Source organism: Gadus morhua, chromosome 2 (assembly GCF_902167405.1).
Source record: "Gadus morhua chromosome 2, gadMor3.0, whole genome shotgun sequence".
Classification (NCBI taxonomy): Eukaryota; Metazoa; Chordata; class Actinopteri; order Gadiformes; family Gadidae; genus Gadus; species Gadus morhua.
Window position 1 is genome coordinate 27,003,502 of NC_044049.1, and position 23,548 is coordinate 27,027,049.

General features: G+C 45.5%; 2 protein-coding genes across 8 annotated transcripts; both read right to left on the reverse strand.

Moving 5' to 3' along the window:
• Positions 1-23: 23 nt before the first annotated feature.
• On the reverse strand, positions 24-14,052 carry ciita (class II, major histocompatibility complex, transactivator). 6 transcript variants are annotated; one of them, XM_030376134.1, is made up of 20 exons: positions 13,760-14,041; positions 13,458-13,606; positions 11,878-11,934; positions 11,680-11,784; positions 11,273-11,311; positions 11,003-11,077; positions 10,661-10,894; positions 10,217-10,258; positions 9,792-9,890; positions 9,153-9,370; positions 7,378-8,756; positions 6,203-6,688; positions 5,069-5,236; positions 4,661-4,732; positions 4,458-4,538; positions 4,229-4,312; positions 3,726-3,809; positions 3,385-3,468; positions 2,448-2,531; positions 24-1,943 (listed from the first exon to the last, which is right to left on the reverse strand). In XM_030376134.1, the coding sequence occupies exons 2-20, from the start codon at positions 13,474-13,476 to the stop codon at positions 1,868-1,870; spliced, it is 3,486 nt and encodes a 1,161-aa protein (XP_030231994.1). In that variant the 5' UTR covers positions 13,477-13,606; positions 13,760-14,041; the 3' UTR covers positions 24-1,867. The 6 variants fall into 6 exon arrangements, 5 of the variants coding, with proteins under 5 accessions (XP_030231994.1, XP_030231985.1, XP_030232003.1 ...); XM_030376125.1 differs by having other exon boundaries at positions 10,661-10,897; XM_030376143.1 differs by lacking the exon at positions 4,229-4,312 and having other exon boundaries at positions 10,661-10,897; positions 13,760-14,044.
• A 520-nt stretch (positions 14,053-14,572) lies between these two features.
• nubp1 (nucleotide binding protein 1 (MinD homolog, E. coli)) lies at positions 14,573-22,651 on the reverse strand. 2 transcript variants are annotated; one of them, XM_030376278.1, is made up of 11 exons: positions 22,546-22,651; positions 21,940-22,044; positions 21,191-21,324; positions 18,115-18,183; positions 17,743-17,775; positions 17,560-17,650; positions 17,207-17,361; positions 16,998-17,108; positions 16,157-16,343; positions 15,498-15,571; positions 14,573-14,925 (listed from the first exon to the last, which is right to left on the reverse strand). In XM_030376278.1, the coding sequence occupies exons 1-10, from the start codon at positions 22,598-22,600 to the stop codon at positions 15,519-15,521; spliced, it is 993 nt and encodes a 330-aa protein (XP_030232138.1). In that variant the 5' UTR covers positions 22,601-22,651; the 3' UTR covers positions 14,573-14,925; positions 15,498-15,518. The 2 variants fall into 2 exon arrangements, with proteins under 2 accessions (XP_030232138.1, XP_030232130.1); XM_030376270.1 differs by having other exon boundaries at positions 14,577-14,900.
• Between the last annotated feature and the right edge of the window lie 897 nt (positions 22,652-23,548).

A 23,548-nucleotide genomic window follows, 5' to 3' on the forward strand; every position in this document is an offset into this window, starting at 1 on the left:
TGAAATCAATTATATTGGTAACCTCATGGGTAAAAAATAATTTATTGCATTTATTCAAGTGTCAAAATACAGCAAAGTACACAACAAATTTCAACAACACTTTATACAAAAAATACATCGTACCACAGTGTTGCCTGCAATTAGACAGTAGCGTAAGACAGCTTACGGTACTGTAACAGACAAAACCAATTTAAAAGATACAACACAGTCAGTGAAACTACCAATGTGCATAGAACTTCATAGTCAGAGCTTCAACATTGGTGATCTATCAAATGTGGTCATCTATAGTTCAACTACAAAAATGGTCAACTGTATGTAGTAGTCTTTGTATGAAGCCAACTACTTTCGCGTTTTTCATAGTTAGATATGGTAACTACAAGTCCTTTAATACGTATTAGAGGTAGTTCAATGTACGTCAAATGAGGATGTATATTTTGACAGCGTCTTCATCCAAAATATTAAGCGATCTTCGAGGTCTGTGCACCAATCTATTCACTTCTAATTATGTTTTGAACATGATCTTGAAAGGTCACCAAGTTCAATCTAAAGCATGTTACAATGCATGCTTCTCATCTGGAGCCGAGATGGTGTCTATCTCTTTTTTTTCCCCCATTCAGATGATCTTATCTTCATTAATTCTACTGCACACTGTTGACAAGCTATCAATACCATATATCACTGTACCTTAAGCCTTTTCTCTTGGCTGTATATCATTTTATATGTTGGCTGTCACTGCATGTGTTTACACTCGTTGGATTTATCTACAAGTGTCTGCTTGGCTTGCTTCCTATTACTGGTGCAGCTATCTTTTAATAAAACAAGGTCATTATTATCTACCGCTCACAATATGTTCTGCCTGCAGCCTGTCCCTAATCCTTTGCACATCACACTATTACTCATAGTATTATTCTAATAATTACTGCTGCTATTAAATTGTTCTGACCCTTTCTATTTATTTCAATGATAGTGTGTTTCACAGATATTAAAACTTGTTTGCTGCTGCTGGTTAATATAAAACATAAAACTAATAAATAGCGAAAGGCGTAGTTAACTAGTGTCTGTTAACTTCTTACCAAAGTAAGATCACTTTGATCTTCTCTGTGGTATTTAACAGCACTATGTTTACAAGCTCTTTGTTCCGTATATAACCGGGCCTTAAGAAATTTCCCACCATTGCATTTTTGTATTTATATTATCACACTGCAGCGTTGAGACGAGGAAGCCATGATTGAATTCGAACACTAAAGTCAAACTCAGGTAGGTTTTATAGCAACCGACCTAACACACTCACGCATACATGCAGTTCATATACATATTCACATAATGACCTATGCATGGTACCGTGGCCAAAAGCTGCTCAGGGCCACACCCCCACCCTCCTCCTTGACCCGCTTCTCTCCTCCTCATTTGTATTAAAGCTACAGACACCAAAATGGCGCGTTTTGGGAAAGCTCAATGTGCGATTGGCAGTGTCTGTAATTCTGCACAACGGCTGAATTTCGGGAACGTCTTCAAATACTGTGTTAGGGGCCCATTAATTAATTACTATATTAAAGCATCCATAAAGTACCATGCCATGGGACCTTTAACATCCAGACAGTGCATTTACCTTTTCACCTACACACAGTTCATAGGACTATCCACATACAGACAGTGCATTGACCTTTTCACATTCACACACTAGTGCATTGACCTATTCACTTACAAATAGTACCTGTTTCTATTCACATACAGCCAGTGCATTGACCTATTCACAGTGCAAAACATGCAAATGCTTGAAATGTTCACTTTTGGTTATCTTGTGGTGCAACCCCCAGGCTGACAGCAAACATTAGGTAAATCGAAGCGGTTCAATATCTGGTGTGTTCTAATGGCACACAATCCTGCTGTCCTGTTTCTGAAGTCGTTCAAATACCGCAAATGAGATACACGTGTTCCACATCCTGGCAAAACAACAACAGAGGGAGAGAGAAAGCACCTTTCAATGTTGTGTTCCTGTTTATTTTAATGCCGCTCTCAATTGTATTATCATGGCGGCTTTAAAAAAAACAAAAAAAACAGGATATAATCTTTGGGCATTCGATCCTTCAGGTTTTGATAAGGGCATGCAAATGTAACGGCCACGCCAGGTGATTGATCAAAGGTAGGGTAGGCAATTTTTGAGAAGCAAGCCAAAGCAAACAAGATTATTAAAATGAGCCAACATAGGGAGGCGCAGTAAACTGGAAACAGATATTCCCACAGCGCATTTCACTCACCAATAGCTGACAGACGGCTCTGCGTCTCTTAACAAATTACACTCAAACAATAGCTCTTAAATAATTGCTTTATGTCGTCTTCAAAGACAAATTACTTCATTGGTGGGGAGAGAAACAACTAGGATTGTACGTCATTGTTCTACAAATTCATTGTTGATGCTTGAAAAATGAAGAACGGTTCATTCTCACCTCAGGCTTTTCACGGAGGGACACTTCTTCAGGACGGCTCCAAGGCTCTGGGCCCCGACGTCCGTCAGGTTGTTGTACTTCACGCTAGAAACATTTAATTATAACCAATGGTTTTATTGAATACATCTGCAAGAACAGAGTTGCCGACTAGACAGAGTCGCCGACTAGAACCAAAACTAGACGTTTTGGTTCTTTTAAATACTGGAGAGGGGCTTTTAACGCGTGTACACAAAGATTAAGCTCACACCCAAGCCTCTTGTGTGCTTCTAAATCTAAAGGTAAACTGACAACATCACAACACTTGCTTGCCTATTACTTCTACCTAAAGTGATTTAAAGTCAAATTCTGGGTGTTGTTGAAATCCTTAAAAATTATACTTTAAGGCAAAGTCTCTACAGGACATAGTAAATGGCTTATGTAAATCCACATCCTGGCTCTGATCTAGTATGCCAGGATCTTTGATTATTCTTATGTGGCACACCTCTAGAAGCTCTCTAGAAACCCACAGACTTCTGATTACAAAACAGTGAATAATTACAGACACTGTATCCATCATTGCGTCTTCTGGCTGCTGTGATTGCACTGGCGAGCTCACAGGCACGGCTGTATACCCAAATAAGGCTTTTTTCTACGTTTGCATATGTCCATGTGACATCAGAAGGTGGTGTGCTGGCACCCCCAGCGTGTGACGCAGCATTGAACAGAGCCACTGCGGACGAGGAGTCGTGCTGCCAAAATACTAAACCAAGGCTTTGGAGTGTGGCAAAAATAAAAAACCCTGGTGAGATTCCAAAATAAATGAGCCACAGGAATAACACTATTTTAAGGGGAATGTGTTTGTCTGAGAGTGCACAGACATAATTTTCGTGCCATAAAGGGTAACATTGTCAATGCAGCAAAATAATTCACAAGAAGTCAAATGAAAGCTGATCCTTACTCTAGGTCAGTCAGGGACACCATCAGAGGCAGGACTGTGGCCAGCCAGTGGGCACCAACGTCGGAGATGATGTTACTGTACAGACTGAGAGACAAACACAAAGCAACACACAGACGCCAGAACATCACAAGACATCAGATATCAGATGACAGATCAGGTGTGTGTGCGTGTGTGTGTGTGTGTGTGTGTGTGTGTGTGTGTGTGTGTGTGCGTGCGTGCGTGCGTGCGTGCGTGTGCGTGTGTATGTGAGTGCGTGCGTGCGTGCGTGTGTATGTGAGTGCGTGCGTGCGTGCGTGCGTGCGTGCGTGCGTGAGTGTGAGTGTGTGTGTGTGTGTGTCTACCTGAGACAACGCAGTGACGCTGGGTTCATCAGGACCAGAGACAGCTCATACATCCCTGTGTCTCCAATACCGTTCTGGGATAGACTAAAACAACCAACACATGGTCTCAGTTCGGTCAAGGTCACAGTTCATTCCACCTGTACCGATCACCACTCACAGTCCGATTCGCTCGATTCCGAGTGCACATGCTTTAACATTAGGCTGCAAGATACCATAATAAATATCAAGGAACATCCACCGGCCGCCATTTTTGTTTGGGCCAACAACAACAACAAAAATACCGGCAAAAAGACGTGGCGACACAAACACACAATGATTGACCAACTCAGTGTTGGACATTCAAACTTGGATGTGAAATCGTGTAGTGTACGCCAAGCATCATAAAACCGATCTTCCACAGAGTTATCCTTGTAGAACAAGTGAACTCTTAGAAATAATTACAAGTGCTCATCACTGACGCCAAAGTGACCGCTGGGGACGTGTGGCCTGGTTGAGGGACGTACTTTAGGATCTCAAGTCGGGAGAGAGAAACCAGAACCTCAGCCAGTGCCTCAGCTCCTTCATCTCCTAGCTCACTTTTTTCCAGACTGCCGGTGAGCGGCCGCAAAAGATAAAGCACACAAACACAAACACACAAAGCATCCTCTTACACAAACGCAAAGAAACACACATCAATGCACAGCAATGCCGCAAGTTACAAAGGGGATTGTATGTGTTGACACTTATACTGACTCAAGATGGCGTAGGTTGTTGAGGCCGGGCAGGAGTGACCACAGCTTAGGCAGAGCCAGGGGGCAATCCTCTGGACCTAGCCTTTAGGGAGGAGGAGTACCTTCATCATCAGCATCATTACTAGCACCATCATTTGATTCATTTCATTGACAACCTCTGTACCCCAAGCATGGCTTCATTGATTGATTGCACAGCCTTCTTACTCAAACTCCAGCTTGTCTAGTTCCTTCACTGCCGGAACCCCGGACACCAGGAGCGAATCCGATTGGCTGGAGCTAAAGGAGAGCACAGCCTTCACTTCATAAACACAGAGATGACATATTATACCTTTAATGTTGTTAATTGTTGATTCATGTATTTATTGTGTGATCATTGTATCATTGTGTTGGAGAATAGTCTAACTCAGAAGCCCTTCCACCAAATCAAAGCTTGGTCTGGCTTGATTCATTAACGGAGATTGAGATCAGTAAAGCCCTTTGGAGATATTTTTTTATAGAACTCGAAGTAGACAGGGAGGGGTATGTGAGAGTGTTTGAGCCCTGCTCCAATACCTCTGAGAACTAAAAATAAAAGTGTGTAATTAAGCAGTTTGGATCATTCTGGCACATTACCTGTCAGTCAGCCTCCTGTGCATGCTGACCAGCCGTGCTAGGTCATCAACATGACACACCTGGGTAGCCTTTGTGTTCAGCTTGAATTTGGACATGGCTCCTTTAAGTTTAAGCTCCTCCTTTCCTTCCAGCTCCTCCCACATGGAGATGACGTCCGCGGTGCATGCCCTGAACATCGGGCAGGAAGAGCAGTAGCAGTTTTTTTTACTAACGCTCGTTTCCGTTCATTTAGGCCCCGTCCACACGAAGCCGGAACGGGCAAAACCGTTCCGGTTTCGATCTATCCGGTTTCGGAGTATCTCCGTAAAGACGGAGTCAAGCGAAACCGGGTAGATCTGTAGAAATGCTGTAGTACACATGCCAGGCCCATGAGGGGCGCTGCTTCTGCTACAGAAATCCAGAAGAAAAATAAATAAGAAGAGGCGAGCATGCGCATAAAGGCTGCCCCCCGAACCACTAACAACGCAAACAAACAGTCAGTCAACAGTCTCAATAAATAATGGCTTAGCAACCCAACAAGGGACATGATCTGCTGCAGAACGATTACCAGCCTGTAGCACGCCATCATCTTTTTTGTTGTGAGTTCTGAGACTCTGCGGGCTTAACAGTCATTGGCTAGAGGGTCGAGGAGTGGGGCGATGACGTCATGGTTTGCGGTTTCAGTCGGTTTCAGGCGTCCACACGAATCCAAAACGAAACCGGGTGGATTTGAAACCACCTCCGAGGGTGGTTTCAGAAGTTTACGGTTTCGGTCAGCGGATTCGCCGGCTTCGTGTGGACGGAAGGCCGAACCGTACAAGACCTTTGCGGTTTCGCCATGAAATCGGCTTCGTGTGGACGGGGCCTTAGATTCCTTAACTCTGAGGGTGTATGGCCTTAATGTTGGAAGGGTTTTCAAAGTTAGCAAAAGAGACTCACAAGCTGATAAAAGAAAGCTGCACCCCTCACATAATCAGAACATCCTTAATGACTCAGTGAAGGGTTAATGTCTCATTTAACGACGCAACGGCACTGTTTGCCAGACAGAGCAGAACGAGAGGGTCAGTCGCTTTCTGGCAACTACCCCTAACCCTAACCTTGACCTCCCGAGCAACCACCACTGCCCCTTACTGCCAGCTGAAACAGTATACATACCTGTACGACGCGATGTTGCTGAGCCCCAGTAGCGACAGAATTCCAGACGTCCGTATCCCAGTATCCTCAAGTCCCAGGCAGATCCCCGCCCCTCCTGTCCCAGCTCCAACAAGTTCCAGAACCTTCCCCACCACATGCACATCGGACGGCCACAGCCTCACTCCCCGGAAGCTCATTTCCTTTGGGAGGACCCCGGCGAGCAGTGTGCCCCAGTGGGTGTCTGCGCGGCTGATGCCGGTCTCGTAGATGCAGTGGCACACCTCCAACAGGTGGGCGGCGCCATGCTCAGCCTGGCCCAGGTGCCCCTTGAGGTGTTTGACGAGGACGGACTGCTTGGAGGGGGACTCCCGGGAGACGCTGGCGTGCATAAAGAGAGTGCCGATGGCGAACCTCTGCACAAGGTCCAGTTCCTCCTTGTGGGTCCTTCGCCGACCCCTCCCCAGGCCGACCTGCATGGGGAAGGTCTTCAGGAGTCCAGACGTCTTCCTAAGGTGACAGGAAAACAGAGAGAGAGAGAGAGAGAGAGAGAGAGAGAGAGAGAGAGAGAGAGAGAGAGAGAGAGAGAGAGAGAGAGAGAGAGAGAGAGAGAGAGAGCGAGAGAGAGAGAGAGAGAGAGAGATAGAGAGAGAGAGAGAAGGAGAGCGAGAGAGCGAGAGAGCGAGAGCGAGAGAGAGAGAAGGAGAGCGAGAGCGAGAGAGCGAGAGAGCGAGAGCGAGAGAGAGAGAGAGAGAGAAGGAGAGCGAGGGAGACAAGGAGAGAGGGATCTTACCCTTATCCAAATAATGCAAATGTGCCACAAACCACTTAAATAAAGGGATGAACATCTGACATCGAGAATCTACTTCTTATTATGTTATTAAGGGTTATCAAGGTTTGTATTAAGCATCAGAAAAATATTATTCAAAACAGCGAGAGTGGGGATTCAGGCCATACCCATAGAACTATGAGTCCTTTCAAGTCTATAAGCTGACTTTGACATGTACAATAATTAAGGACAAGATATTTGATAAGTGTGGATTAGATACATCCCTGTGTGATATGTTGATTATTTCATGTGTTTAGATTCTGTTGTCCACCCACACTTTGACGTCTTTGTGGAGCAATATCAATGGATTAACTTAAACAACCTACAAACAAATCTCCTTTATCGTTGGAGCTCTTAATTTCCAATTTACCTTGTGGATGATATGTGAAGACCTGCCAGGAAGCTCTGGAGGAAAGGGTTCGACCATGACAGAACGTGGCTACCATCACTCACATCCTCAAAATCCTCATCGCTCTTCGCCCTTCGTCTGGGGTTTTTCCTTTCTTCGCTCCCCCTTCTTCCTACTTCCCCTCCTGCATTGCCCTCTGTATCTGCACTCTCCATCTGCCCTGCCTGCACTCCTCCCTCCCCCTGTCGTGAGTCTCCCTTCGGCTTCCCCCCTAGATGGAGGGCGTGGAAGAGTTCAGCCTTCAGGCCGACCTCCCTCGCTGTAGCCGTGGAGCCTCCTCCTGGAGGAAGGTCATTCTGTCGGACCCCTTCCCACGCCAAGCGGCTCAGTTCAGCCAACAGCCCTTCCTCGTCTCTTCCGCCGTTCGATTTTATCTTCTTTCGCTCCGACGTCCCCTTCTCTTTTACTTTGTCGCCTGTAGTCCCGGCCTCTCGGTTGCAGGAGCGGGTAAGCCTCTTTTGGTTGACTTTCTTAACTTTGCCGTGTTTGAGACTCCCGCTTCCCCCCGGTACGGCGCTCTCGAGCTTGACCCGCGAGGGGGCCGGCGACGGATCGTGGCTACTCCTGTCCTCAAACTGCCGCGCCAACTTTATTCTCAAGGCTCGATGGCAAAGTCCGCTGAGTGTGTCGGGAAGGGTCTCGCGATGGTCGCAATGTTCCAGCACAAAACACACCAGACGAAAGAGGGCCGGGTTCCAGCAAAGGCTGGACAAATACGGACTGCTCCGTAGCCGGGTCAGGGCGTTGTCGTGGCTGGTGGGTTCGCTGAAGTACCGGGACAGAGCTCCGTCTGCCTCTGTAGGGCTGAATCCGCCGAGCTCAAAGAGACTGTCAGCCCAGCGCCTGAGATTGCCGGTGGCTCCCCGTGGCCGAGCCGCGATCATCAGGGTGCAGCCGGGCAGCAGAGCCCTCTGGAGCAGGGCGCAGTACAACTCCCTCACGGTGAAGGCCTGTTTCCTGGAGTCCTTCTGGAGGTCGGCCACGAGGCTCTTGTCAAGAGGCTGCAGCAGAGATTCCAGGTGCCAAGCCTCTTGGAAACCGTCGAAAACAACGAGGACCCGTTCGGGGGCCGCGGCGACCCGACTGAAGACCTGATGGGGGTCCAGGCATAAGGCTCTCCCCGGGAAGAGACCCCCCAGCAGCATGGTCGGCAGACTGAAGGCGGGCTTGGTCAGAGCGAGGCCTTTACCGTCCAACACGAAGAAGAAGTCAAACTGGGGGAAGGAGCCAGTGGACCAGTCGAGGCCCAGGCTCTGGATCAGGGCCGTCTTCCCTGTCCCGGCGTGGCCAAGGACCAGTACCGAACGGTTGGGTTTGGATCCAGCCGAGCTCCCAAAGATCTGAGGAACGGACAGAGGAAAAGAGGCACATGTTGATTGGCATGATCACGTATATTCCCAACCTAACTGGCGCACACTGACCGGCCCCTGGCCAGTCAGTGTGCGTCAGTCCAGGGCCCGAATTACTTTGCCAGCCCCACCCCTGAGGTGAAACATTGTAGAAAATTGAGAACACAATAGAAACCTTCCACCGTTCTGACCAACACTATCTCTAAAAGTCACCTACACCTTGCTTATCCCAACATAGCAGCTAATAAAAATGTCAAATTATAAACCTTCAAAATGTTACATTTTAAAAAGCGATAGTGTTGAGGTGCCAAAGAGGTATTTTTTTAAAAGCTTAAATTTGATACATGCCACATTTCGGTCTCAACATGTGATCCTCCAGGACTTCACCTGACTCCGCCGGAGGGAGGCCTTCTGCCTGGCCGTGTCCCCCATGTGGGCCAGCAGCTCCTCCAGGCACGCGCTGCCCTTCTTCTTCAAGCGCAGGACGTCCCTCCGGACCAGGAGTGTGTCCACGTAATGGGAGCGCAGGTTGAGACCCCCCTCCAGTTGCAGGCAGGTTTTCTCCATCTGAGCTTTTGCCTTAACGATGTAATCCTCAACGCGTTCTAGGCAAGGCAAGGCAAGGCAACTTTATTTATATAGCACTTTTCATACACAAGTCAGACTCAAAGTGCTTCACATATAAACATTGTCATACAATAAAATAAAATAATAGATAAGTAAAAGAAAACATATGCAAGAAATGAGTAAAATAGAAAGTGCAATGTATTTAAGAGAAAATTAAATTGAGGCAATAAGACAGAGGTTATGACGTTCGCTTCACAAGCACACTGTGATTTCATTTGTTGCCAAGCCAATAATATTGTATCCTCAATCTCTACTACCATTACTAGGTAATAAATCAATAATAGCTGATTATAATAATTTATACTTTTTAGAACACAAGTACAGGTTGGAACGAAACCCTTTGAAACGTTGCTCCCGTCTTTATTCCAAAGAGGAGATGAGGCTGGATGTTGGACCCACCAGTGGGGGGGAACTGGGGGGCCGGGCCTGCCCCAGCATCGCCTGAGATGGACCCTTGTGGAGCGGACACCAGGAGGAGTGGAGCCACCGCATCACTCGCTATACACGGAGGGAAACCCGTGTTAGGAGCACGCCTTCACTCTGTCATCCACAGAGGCCAAGGAGAACAGCATGCTGCTGTTTCGTGTCGGCGCCGTATGTCGGCGGTAGAACCAGGCCTGACGTGGCTTGTAGATCACATTTCAAACAGCTGTGACTTTGCCGTACTGTAGTATACTTGTTTAGGTTCCCTGTTATCAGCGGACAATGATAATGTAGTGGTGTGCAGCAAAGCATCAGATCTACGACGTCTTTCGTTTGTGCTCCAGATTGACGTTATCAAAATCCATGTGTGGTATTCAATACCGTCACGCGTCTGTACTCACCGGGGGAAGGGGTCGGGACAGGGGGCGGTGATGTAGTCGGCACTGAGGAGGGAAATACATGTTGAAGAAAGGAAACAATGTGGCCTCATGCATACCTTTACCTTTTTGATTAGTATGAAAAGGACAGGTTTCAAGAACCTTAAAACATACGAGAGTACAGCATGACACATGAAACCTATCTGAGGCGCTGAATCAACTTTGTAATCAAACAAAGATTGTTTTCTTTGCAGTTATAATTAGTTATAAGCAGGACACCGCTAATAAATGAAAGTCCTGAAAGGTATATTTGTTCCGCACCGCAGACTTCAAGACCAGGCCAAGACAATTTTGCGGTAATTTAGCTCCATCGGGATCCATTTAACATATTAGTATTCATATATCCTGCAGAGTGCTCACACAGAGTCACATTATATACAACTCCTCACACAGCAACGAAGCACTCACCCAAAATGTATGTTGTTGTGCTCGCGGCCGAACCGGACAGTGCAAGGGCAATCAGGGAATGCTGAGAAATGGTCAAAGTGGGACGCTGACATCCATCTGCGTGACCCAGGGTGATGAACTGAAGAGGCATCTGGAGGGGTGGATGGAGCGGCAGGCTACTAGAGGGAGGCGTGGAGGTAGTCGATGCACTCTCTGGATCGGACGCCGAAACCACTGCATCTCCGCCGGCGAGACCTGCTAGGAAGGTGGGCTCCGTTCCTTTAACACAATGCGCTTCCTCTGGGGTAACGTCACTGCTGAGCAAAGTAACGGGGAGGAAACGAAAGTGAAAGAGATGCTTACCGTTGGCGTCTGGGGTTTCTTGGACTTCTGTGGAGACAGAGTTGCTCTTGGCCAACTCAAAGAGGGAATCTTGGTCTAGGGTGAAAGAAGAAATTACTTGTGAGTAATGTGTTTCGACTCTCTGTGTGTGTGTGTGTGTGTGTGTGTGTGTGTGTGTGTGTGTGTGTGTGTGTGTGTGTGTGTGTGTGTGTGTGTGTGTGTGTGTGTGTGTGTGTGTGTGTGTGTGTGTGTGTGTGTGTGTGTGTGTGTGTGTGTGTAATTTCCACTCACCTGTGAATGTAGCCAGGAATTCTTCCATTTCTTCAACATCTAGGTAGGAGGAGAGGAAGAACATGATGAAGGCAAGTGTTGTAATATCAAAACAGTTGTTGTAGTATAGTCTCTGCTTTCTGGTTACCTCACACTACGTTTATCATCATTCACTCTTCAACTAAGTTCTGCGGTATGAGGATTTAGGACTGCATAACCGGGACCCCATTATTTTTTATAGATTTAAATGCTACTTTGTCAAATAACTTTTAGGTATAAGGTGCCTGTGGTTTTTCCACCCTAATACGACTGAAACTGCCTCCTCTTTTGCTGGAACATCCTACTCCTGTGCTATATCTAGCACTTTTCGATTATAGCATTCAAATGCTGAAGAGACGATAGAAAATGAAGTTAGATTTTTAATTTACCCCAGTCAACTAAAATGAATGTACGGATCATCGTTTTAATCATCACGGAAGTGAGGGCTACGGTCAGATTAAAGTCGACACCATTTCGTGCAGAGACCTTGACCGCTGACACAATAAAAACACAGAGCAGAACTTGAGGTTAGCTGCCAACCATTGTGGACGATAGGGATGTTCCCTTTTGTTTGTTGCTGTGTTTACCTGGAAGCTCTTCGATGTCAGAGGGCTGGTTTGGTTCTCCTCCGTGCTCCCCATCCCCTGGTGGGAGAGAGGGAACGCCTTTCATTCAGAATGAGGGGCTTCACTTTCAAACCATAAGCAAAGTTACCTCAGACCTTCTTAGGCTCAGAGTTAAAGACCTCGAGGGCATGTTGGAGGGTCAATACTCTGCTATCCCTCTGATTGAGCTGTATTTACACATTTGCAAAGCCCTCAATGTCTCAACAGGCTTCCTTGGCCACATGTAACGACATGAACGCTGAGCCCTGAAATAAGTATGACTTCATTCAGAGGGTTCAGTCTCATTCTTTACACGCTACATCGGATATCAGGGGAAACCAACCGGAAGCTGCAAATGAAGAAGTCTAAACCCATAACCCAATGTGAACACCCACTAATCATTTGGATGATGAGGCTGCAGGTAATGCTCAAACACTCAAGACAACACACACGTGTACTTAAATAGCCAATTCAAGGCCAGCTTCAACTTCATATTGACATCAAATGCAACTTGGAGTAGCCTTTGCACCAGCAGACTACTGATACAATTTAAACTCATGAATTGTAAATAGTAATTGATCAGACCACAGTCCTGTGCCTCTCGATCACTGCGAGCCCTTACCCTATCCTATCAAGTTAGAGAAGGGCTATAATAAGTTAGCATATCTTTATTTCTATAGCACCTTTTAATTATATTTATCTATCTATCTAGCTATTTTTAAGTGCTGAACAAAGAATAGCAGCAATAGCAGAGCAGTATATACACAAGGGGCATAAGGTAAAAGGTTCAAGAAGGTCAAAAATTAAAGGAAACTCAAGATTTAGCAGGCATTTAGCAGATGCTTTTACCCAAAGCGACTTAGATCGGTTGATACTTGATACACACATTGACACACCGACGGCAGAGTCAACCATGCAAGGGGACAACCAGCTCGTCAGGAGCAGTTAGGGTTAAGTGTGTTGCTCTGGGACACATCGACACTCAGCTAGGAGGAGCTGGGGATCGAACTAGCAACCTTTCGGTTACAAGATTTCAAGATAGTCAAAACATTATGCACACACTCTGTCGAATACATTTCCGTTTCTAACTTCCTCCAACAGCAGTCGTTGAGAAGGTGCATTGTGTTGTGACATTATTTTCCACTAATATATTGCAATATTTTTCACATCTATTGATTTTGGCGGTCTTATGTTACTATTTGAGCAATTGAATTCTTAGTTTGTTAGGTGTGTGGGCTCATCACACTTTCTGTGTGTTGGTATTATTTTAAGACCTCATTAAAAATATTTATATAGGTAGACCAATGCAAAAGCACATGTGTGGGAGATTATTCACGTTGTATTTTGTAAATCGAATAAAAATATAAAACATGAAACTAAAACTTATAGATACTTTCATAATCAATTCACATACGAGTAGGCGATATGAAATGTCTCAATAAATAATACATTTACAGTGACGCAGACTGGACAATGACTGTTTGCGCCAAGGGAAGAAACCGAGCGCTACTGGCCACTAGCGTTTGCAACGTTTATGTGTATGTAATGTGTAAGTTTATCACCTGCCGGGCAGTCCTGCATGGCTGCGCTATATGATCGATCCTGTATGTTGTCATCCGGCCGAGGCGCTCCCCTCTATGCTGTCCTCAAACGGCTTCTGCGGAGGAGCGAGGCAGCGCACTGACACAAACACCGGGCTACTTTCGGTTTCCTTTCAGACAAAGGGCATGGTTATAGATATTTGGAAAGAAATGTCAACTTATAAACTATTGAAATATCGCGTATACAAAAAGGGACATCATGTCAATGGGTTCGAACTGTATTTGCAGCTCACGAAAAAGTCATACTGATAGTTGTTACTTACTTCATATTGGTTGAGAAGAGTATGTGAGTGAACGGTGCGCATAGCCGTATATGGCTGTTGGGCTGGTAAGTACCTAACTACCGTTCCATTGTCTCATAAGAACACCGGGGCCCCTCCAGGGATACAAACCGCCAAACCGCACCACTCCTGCCATTTTTTATGCCAGATAGGTGAACCTGAACACAACATACCCCTTGACCCTGGACGCTACCCCTTCTAGGCGACATGATTATAAAAATCGGGTCATACTCTTAAAATAATCAAACACGTGAATCCTGGCCTGGTCCTTCAAAGTGTGTTAAAATAGTTCAATGCACACTATTAAGGTTGCTGCTATAATTTTTGTCTATATACGGCTGAGTGTATGTTTAAGTTGGACAGATAATATTTAATTTTGAATTGTAAGTTATCGTAAAAATATAATGTATGTAAACTATAAACCCGGAATTCCTGGAAGGCACCGCATTCACTGAAAACGAAACTCAATGGTAGAAAATAATAAAAAGATTACTAGACGCGGTAATTACCAGGGGGATAACTAGATTTGAGGACATTCTGGTTTAGTCCTCCCGGGGAATCCAAACATGAAAAAACATTGCTACCAATTTAATAACCAGTATTCCATTTCTCCAGAAATGGTGGCAATCATTTCGATCCAACGTCACGACAGACTAAAAGTCTCCTTGATGATCCAATTAGACCTACTGTATATGTGCCTCAAGCTGAGTCATTTCAATGGGTAGGCTTAGTTCTAATTGTCAAAAGCTATAGGTATTTTATTCCGCAAAAAAAAATGAAGCTAAATACATTAGATAAATCATACAATATCTTTATTGATCAGTAATTACAGGTGAATCATACAAAAAAAAAAACCTATACACAAATTCATATAAAAATATGAAGAATGATAGACATAATTAAAGTGACATAAACACTAGTGTGTGTCACTTTAGAACACTGATCAAAATGGATTCACAGCCAGCAAGTATCCTTAAAAAACATTTACCATCCATGTAATAAAGGAATGTCCATCTATCCGTCTATTGCTGAAGCTTATCGATGAGTCTCGTCTTCTCTCGGCCAATGACTGAGCTGCACTGTAGTCCCCTCCTACCGAGTCCAGGGAATCAAACCCTGGGTCCTGGAACAACATATAATCAATAGGGCTGGGAAAAAATATCGATTCATCAATGCACTGCGATTTATTTGTTCTCGATTCAATTTTGATTCAGAAAGCATACTCAGTCATTGTAATCTAGAAGTGAATTTGTCTAAATGTACATGCCTTTTTACATTTGTCCATGTTATGATTATTACTTTAATGCTGCAGGTTTAGCTCAGGAACAATACTATACAATGGTGTATTCCCTTTTTGCTAGTTAAAGCACAATGAAATGGTTAATTCATTTTGAAATGGTTCATTCTAAATAATATTTAGGCATTTATGTCATCTGCGAGTATTATTGAATCGATATCGAAGCAATTGGATCAATATCGAATCAAAATCGAATCGAATCAAGACCTAAAGAATGGAATTTAATTGTGAGGTACCTGGCAGTACCCAGCCCTGATATTCAACCAATCAATTCACAGCTACGCCAAGGCTGCCATGACAACAACTCTGTCTATGTTTGAGAATGCATCGCCATGACGGAAGCCAATGCATTGCCAGGACGCCAATATTTTTTCTTTTCTGGCGTTTGTTTTAACATGCGTGTCCATGTCGTGTGTTCTTTACCAGTGCAATAGGCCCGCTGTGTCAGTCCAGTCTCTGCTCCTCGGTGAGGAGGTTGGAACAATATTCCTGAATGCCTGGAGAGAGAGAGAGACACACAGACAGAGAGAGAGAGAGAGAGACACAGACAGACAGACAGACAGACAGACAGACAGACAGACAGACAGACAGACAGACAGACAGACAGACAGACAGACAGACAGACAGACAGACAGACAGACAGACAGACAGACAGACAGACAGACAGACAGACAGACAGACAGACAGACAGACAGACAGACAGACAGACAGACAGAGAGAGACACAGACACAGACACAGAGACGATGACCAAATGGACCCGTTCAACTTTTGATGGTACTGCATTTCCACGCAACTTTTTCATAATTAGAGCTCCGTTGCTCGTACTTCTTGAATAAGTAGTGTGCAGCACCTATTATTAATACAAAGTCACGACGGATGGTCCGATATGCAGAACATGCATACCATCATGTGGCCGGCCTCTTGCGGCCACACGCAGGAACAAAGAGCCTATCGTCTTCTCATCGGGATATCAGACACAAGCTGGGAGGTGACCATCGAGAACCACAGTGGAGCTCTCCTCACGGTCGGACGCTCTAGCTGCGAGTCGACACTTGAGGCGAGCGGCGTTGGCGTGACTCACTCTTCACGATGCGGCTGTAGGCCAGGGCTGCGGGGGAGTCGGGCACCTCGGCGAGGAAGGACCGCCCCTCGTCGCAGCTGCGCCCGATCCTGGGGTCCAGGGGCACCTTGCCCAGCAGGCGGAGCCCCAGCTCCTCGCACATACGCTCAGCGCCCCCGGTGGTCGGAGGGAAGATCTGCGACGTGTTCTGGGGCAGGAGAGCGAGACACGGGGGGGGTCAGAGGTCATTTAAGCTTTGTCATTCAAGAATTTGATGGGGTTCTACGCATGACATGCAATGCATAAGATTTATGTACATTATATTATCATATGTTGTATGCATGATCAAATCTGCATTAAGGTCAATAATAGAAGCGTGACACGGGTCTGATAGCCATGGAGGAGGTGATGGGAGACAATGAACCATGACATCAGTTCATTGTCTCTTTGTCTTCTTCACGAGGGTGAGAAGCCTCACTACTACGTACCTAGAACTGACAGGGCCGTGTCTTCTTCACGAGGGTGAGAAGCCTCACTACTACTTACTAGAACTGACAGGGCCGTGTATCCTATAACAATACTAGTGCTGTCAGTTTAACGTGTTATTAATGGCGTTGACGCAAACCAATTTTAACGGCGTTAATAATGTTATCGCGCGATTAACCCTCCTTTGGCTTGGCAAACGTTGTCGTTTTTTCACCCGTGCGTGCGTGCAGGCGTTTATCGATAGGCTGGTAATGTGTAGATACAATATACATATACATATACAAAAATACATATTGAGTAAAAAAGGTGGATGAGTGAAAACGACAGGACTGAGGGGTTGGGGGCGGGGCCCTAGTGTCCAAAGGGCACCAATCACCTTGCACTTGGGGCAGACGAAGCCACTCATGTTCTCCACCACGCCTATGATTGGCAGCTTGACCTTCTGGCAGAACCGGATCTCCTTGCGCACGTCCTGCAGCGACACCTCCTGAAGGACATCGAAGAGGGAAGCACGGAGTGTGACTGTGTGACTGTGTGTGTGTGTGTGTCTGTGTGTGTGTGTGTCTGTGTCTGTGTCTGTGTTACCTGAGGTGTGGTGATGATAACAGCCCCATCAATGCCAGCAGTGCTCAGGTACTGGACGATGGACAGATGCTCGTCTGAGGTGCCAGGGGGCGTGTCCACGATGAGGTAATCCAGGTCCCCCCAATCAACATCCCTCAAGAACTGCTTGATCATGCCTGATTGGTCGAACAGGGGGGCGGCCACAGAGAATAACTGGTAGGCACACACACACACACACACACACACACACACACACACACACACACACACACACACACACACACACACACACACACACACACACACACACACACACACACACACACACACACACACACGTGAATCAACGTGTATGACTCTGAGCGTGACAGTACCGTTCTTCTTGGGCCCTCTCCAGATGACGGCGTCGTCCGGGCTGCTGAGCAGGAAGCCGATGGACATGACGGCCAGGTTCTCCTCCACGTACTGGGACACCAATCAGACGCAGAGGTTTAGCACAGAGAACCCCCCATTGAGAAGGCTTTGCTACAGTTTCTGGGGGGATGGGGAAGACTCACCACAGGGGACCAACCCGAGCCACTCTGATGGACCTGGAGGTGAAACAAAGAGGTTAAGATCAGCTCCGTTCAAACTAGGGGGGCACGTGAGGAGCTTCCAGGGGGGACTTGTCAAATATTTTGATTTACCTAAAATTCATTTTATTCTTTCACACATTTTAAGTACATTTCAATAATGATGGTAATGGTACTATACGTGATCTCATCGAGGATACTTTCTGTAACTGAGATCATACCATTTCCGCCCGATACATGTAGACGGGAAAACCTAGAAGACTATGTCGACAAAGGAACATGTTACGTTTCTCGTCAGGCTTGGTGCACGGAGGTAGCCTGCCCTGTGCACGGTGGTGTGGGCGTCCCGGCACTGACCTGTTCTCCGTCCAGACCCATGATCCTCGGGATAGAGGGCCCACAGATGTCCACGTCAAGCACGGCCACCTGGCACACAGGGGAGAGGGGGTGAGACGGAGGGGAGACAGAGGGGGAGAGAGGGAGACAGAGGGAGTCGCAGTGACACAGAGGGAGGGGGGGAGAGACGGAGGGGAGACAGAGGGGAGACAGAGGGGAGACAGAGGGGGAGAGAGGGAGACAGAGGGAGTCGCAGTGACACAGAGGGAGGGGGGGAGGGGGAAGAGAGAGAGAGAGAGACACAGAGAGAGAGAGAGAGAGAGAGAGAGAGAGAGAGAGAGAGAGAGAGAGAGAGAGAGAGAGAGAGAGAGAGAGAGAGAGAGAGAGAGAGAGAGAGAGAGAGAGAGAGAGAGAGAGAGAGAGAGAGAGAGACACAGAGATCCAAGTGATTTTTCCCAAATGAGGTATTCAATGAATACCCTTGTTCTTAATTCATTGTAACTGTGCATTATAGGACTATTATTATCCTTTTTGTTTACATACAGTATACATGCATGTAGGATTGTAGTCTTTTTTGTGCATGTGGATGTAAGTCACATTTGATAAAAGCGTCTGCTAAATGACAAAAATATAAATGTAAACGTGGATGTGTTCTTGTGCTACATGGAAGGAGCAGCACTAGAGGGAGGCAGAGTGATGCAGAGTGTGTCTAAGAACAAGTTGGTCCTCAGACTGCAACGACCGGCTGCCAATTTATTTTTTATTTCAAGTTATTAAAAAGTTCCAGCGTGAGCGTGTGTGTGTGTGTGTGTGTGTGTACACAGTGGAACTATTGGGAGAGTAAAGAACTAGGTCACAAGCAGATCCAACTTGTAACCGTAGCATTTGGTCTGGACAGGAAATGGGGACTTTTTCTTTTGGAGGGCCAATAAGCCACAACAGCAGCAAGCTCAGCGCTATGAAGGAATGAAATGAAACAAAAGTTGCTTGACTGGCTTTTGCCCCAACAGTCTTTTCATAAGTAAGCAAAGATTTTGCACAGGTTTACACATTGTGCTGCGTAAATATGTTACTGCAATAGCTAAGATAACCAAGATGATATGGCTCACACAAGTCTATTTGAATAAACAGTTCCACGCGCTGAGCGTTCCTTGGAAAACTCTAGCTACACGCGAGGAAGTCACCACACCACACACCAGCTCAAAAGCCACCAAAAGTCGGTTTCCCTCCCACTGAAGCTGTGTGTGGCGTGGGTGTGTCCTCCCAACGGTCGGCTGCTATCTCACAACAGACGGATGTATTTGACCCTTCATCCATTCTCCCATGCCCTCCCAAGAAGAGGATGGAAGAGATGGGGGAGAGAGGACCATGCGTGGGGGGGGGGGGGGGGGGGTCAATGTCTGTTCTTCTCACCGTTTGCTGTCATTTTCTTACTTGATGACAAAAAACACAATAACTGCCTCTCTGTCTTCATGATGAGATAATAAACCAGACCAAGGCCGTCCCCATTAAGGTCCACAGAGGGATTTGTTACTTAAAGTAATGGACAACAGAGATCTGTACTTTACTTACAATTAAAATATTAAGGTTGATCTGGGTGTGCATTAAGCACCCGAACCTCACGTTCGAAACCTCCACTGCAATCTCACATAATTCCAGGTTATCTAACAGAATATTTGGTAGGTGTGTGGTGAATACATCAGTGATGCATGAAGACAGACCATGCAGCAACAATTGCCGTACCATTATAACCTAAAAAAGGATACGCTATTCAGATCAAGCATGATTTTAGTCTGTAGACACACTTAACCATTTTGTCAGTAGAACATTTAACAATGAGACAATAAAGCCTGAACTTCCTGTGACGAAAGACAAATGTTTTGCATCTTATCCCAATGCTGGCTAGCATACTCACCATGACTTGCAGAATGATATTTGCAATAGCAGCAGCACTTTTTTGTGTGACATTTCTACAATGTTGAGTTATTAAAATTCCTTCTTTAACCTTCCCTGCGGGCTACCAAAAGCATAAAGTAACATCAGTTTGAATTAGTGTACGAGGAGGCAAGCAGTAGCATGCTGCTGCCAAAGGGAGACTTCTATTGTTTTCATGGCCAGGGGGGCACACGCCCGCTAAAAGACAAACGCACCTTGGCACGCCTCGCAGCATCGTCCACTGGGACTGATAATATTGAACACAGAACAGAACCTAGAATCTAATGTTCAGACGTGTTGTCGTTCTACTATGTGACCCTGGTGCGTCTGGTGTGACCCGCTATACAATGAGGCTCTGCCGTAACCGAGTCAGACTCGGAGCAGGAGTGGATCTGAATCCGAACAGGTCTTACGTGTCCTCTAGGCTGCCAGCTAGAGTTCAGTGCACAGTGACCGATTAAGGCCCCGTTTACACGAGGACGCTTGCGGCTAAAAACGACAAAATACTTGATCGGAAGTGCCTTTTGTTTAGACGGTGATGCGTTTTTTGGGCTTGAAAACGCAAAAATCTGAAACCACCCTCCAGAGTGCAAAACTTGAATACGCTCCGCCGTAGCGTTTCCGTCTGCACTGCCAAGACGCAAAACTCTGCTCGGATCTGCTCACGTCGTGTACGCGTTTACGTCACATACATGTTGGGATTATTTCCATGCGTCGGACCGTCAAGCTGCTCTGGCAGCTCTAATAAACTTACAGGAGTCTTTCCACGAAATGTACGATATGTGGATATGTGTAGTATTACTGAACAGAGAAGGATCTGTAATTATGTTTTGGTTTTCGCGGCGCAGATAAAAGAAGGAAGATTCTACGCATGCGCTCAGACATGGCGGTGTTGTGTGATAGTGTATCCCAGCACCACCTAGCCGCCTGGCATGCACACCCAATCGAATTCCACACTTCTGCGTCACCGTATGCACGCAGATTTCCTCCCGAAAACGTTCGTCTAAACGCGGAATAAAAAGTGAAGACGCGACGCCACTTTTGCGTCTTCTGTTCAGACCGTCATCATTTAAAGGCAGCCTGAGTTAATCTGGAGATAATGTTAATGTTGTTGTTCACGTTTATTTGTATAAAGGCCCAGGCCGGCCGTGCTCCCCCTCACCTCCTTGCTGACGTCGCTGGCCAGAGCGTGGGCCAGGTGGGCGCTGAAGGTGCTCTTCCCCACCCCGCCTTTCCCAGAGAGCACCAGGATCTTGTGCTTCACCGTCAGCATCTTCTCCGCTATCTCCGCGATGGCTGGGGGGACAGAGAGGGAGTGGGTTAGGGACCCGGTGGGTCGGGCCCTCAAAGAAAAATCTCTTTTGCCTTTTAAAATGTTCCGACGTCATGGACACACAGAGCTTACGCAATTTTGTGATTTTAATTTAAAGCGCACATCGACTTTTATGACCTATAAACGTTGTTATAATGATTTAGAGTCATGTTTAACCCTACTAAAGTGTCAAATAATGGGGGGCGAGGGGTCGGAGTGTCGACAGAGAATGCTGAAAGCGCCCAGATGAGAGGAAGAGTTTCCCGAAAATCTACATTGTTTTTTGTGCTCTGATCCGTGTCAGGTTGCTCTATAGGAGGCATTAATAAGAAATGAAGACCAGAAAAGTAGTATCATAGGCGATTTTTAAATATAATGCCGTTGGCGGGCCAATTATGTACTAATGTACTTTGGCTTACGCAGAAACCGAAGTTGCATTCAAACAACAGGTTACTCATGGTGGAGGAGACTGGTTAAGATTACAATTAAATAGGATTTATGATCAATAACGGCACATCGCATATGTACCACTGACAACAACGGCTGCATTATTGTGAGAGTGAAGCCCTATAGGCCGAAGAAAGAGTCCGTAGTCTTACCGGGGTCAGGAGCCTTGGTGGCACCGGAGGCACAGAGCGTCTGGTTCGGGCAGCCCTGGCATGCTGAGCCCTTCCCTGCCTTTTCACTGGTAGTTCCAGGACAGTCTGAAAACATTTGAATGAACATTTTTAGAGAAGCCAGATAAACTAAACTGTAGGGTTAGTTAGATCACAGATTTATTATTTTAGACCCTTAAATAAAATGTTTAAATAACTTCATACGTTATTTATAGACAGAGAGGCAATAACGTTATACGTTCATACGTAACATCATCTTCCTAAGTAAGCCATCATGAATAACTTTTGAGGTCATTGACAACTGGCCGAATTTATTTCACATTATAACATTAGGGTTAGGCTATTATTCAATGTATATATATATACACACATGTATTACAGGTGTATACTTCACAGCAAGCTTCAACAATAACTTTCTCGAAACGCTTGGAGATGACGCAAGAGAAATGACATATCGCTATAATTTGCTGATCTGTGAAACCGGCAAAGTAAACTACAAAATGTTAACAATTAATTAAAATCTCCCAAAAACAAAAGACGCTCTCCTTTGGACATTAAATAATACAAACAATTGCATTTAATACTCACGTTCTGGCGCATTGCTGGGGACATCGGACATAATTGAATCCCTGTCCTCCTTCATAATTCTTCCCCTTCTAAAGTTCCTGCTACGCAGGAGAACGTCCTGATAAAACTAAACCCGAAAAGCTGCGCAGTCATTGCCAATGACTCAGGAGGAGCATTTGTCGATTTTACCTAAATAGTCTACTACTTTATGATACTTAATATTCAGAAACACAGAAAATATTATAATATACTTATTTTTCTCATATATCATAATATATTGTTTATATATTTGTTTTTGTTTTACAGGCGCTATATATGTAACAAATGTATTTTACTAAATTATTAATTAACCATTATCATCATAGATTAAAGAAACATGTTGAATGGCAATGTTATCCATATAAATAGCTTACGTTCCGGGTCGGTACGTTTGTCTTTGTTTTGGCTTGTTTGTTGTGATTCCTATCCTAAGAGTTTTTCAGCTCTATCTAGCATTAGGTCAGGAAGGTCGTTATTTAGAATGGATCTAATAAATAAAGTATTTCTTATAATGTACAGACTGCAAATTAAGGGCATATTCACACGTTTTATCTGGGTTCCTGCTCATGTTGATGTGAAGTGAAATGAGCAAGTGGATATTCTGGCCAAACAAGCACTCAAGATGATGTACCTACAGGTTCCTCTGAGCAAAGCTGAAGTAAAATCCGTCATCAGGACATATAAACCAAATACATGGCAGGAGCATTGGGGCATGAGTGAAACAGATAGACATTTGTACAATATACAATATACAATATACTTCCTTACAATATATAAAATAGGCAAGCATCCAACTGGGAAATGCCAACACTGTTACCAGCCAGAAACTGTTGAGCATTTATTAGTTAATTGTAATGAGTACAATATCCAGAGAGACCACCTTTTTCAGACACTAAGCAAGGCAGAACACAACAACTTTTCCTTATCAGGGCTTTTGGGGAAAACAGCAGGCAATGCCTATCACAGCATTATTAAGTTCCAGAGC

Bases quoted from the DNA above. Each gene is read 5' to 3' on its own strand.
- ciita (XM_030376125.1), bottom strand. The intron at 5,237-6,202 runs GTATGTATACTG...CCCGATGTTCAG, and splicing joins AGCAACATCGCGTCGTACAG to GGCATGCACCGCGGACGTCA. The intron at 3,469-3,725 runs GTAGACACACAC...TTTGTCTCTCAG, and splicing joins GCGTCACTGCGTTGTCTCAG to TCTGTACAGTAACATCATCT.
- nubp1 (XM_030376278.1), bottom strand. From the start codon at position 22,600: ATGAAGGAGGACAGGGATTCAATTATGTCCGATGTCCCCAGCAATGCG. The intron at 17,651-17,742 runs GTGAGTCTTCCC...TTGGTGTCCCAG, and splicing joins GCTCGGGTTGGTCCCCTGTG to TACGTGGAGGAGAACCTGGC. The intron at 16,344-16,997 runs GTGATTGGTGCC...CTCCTGCCCCAG, and splicing joins TCGTCTGCCCCAAGTGCAAG to AACACGTCGCAGATCTTCCC.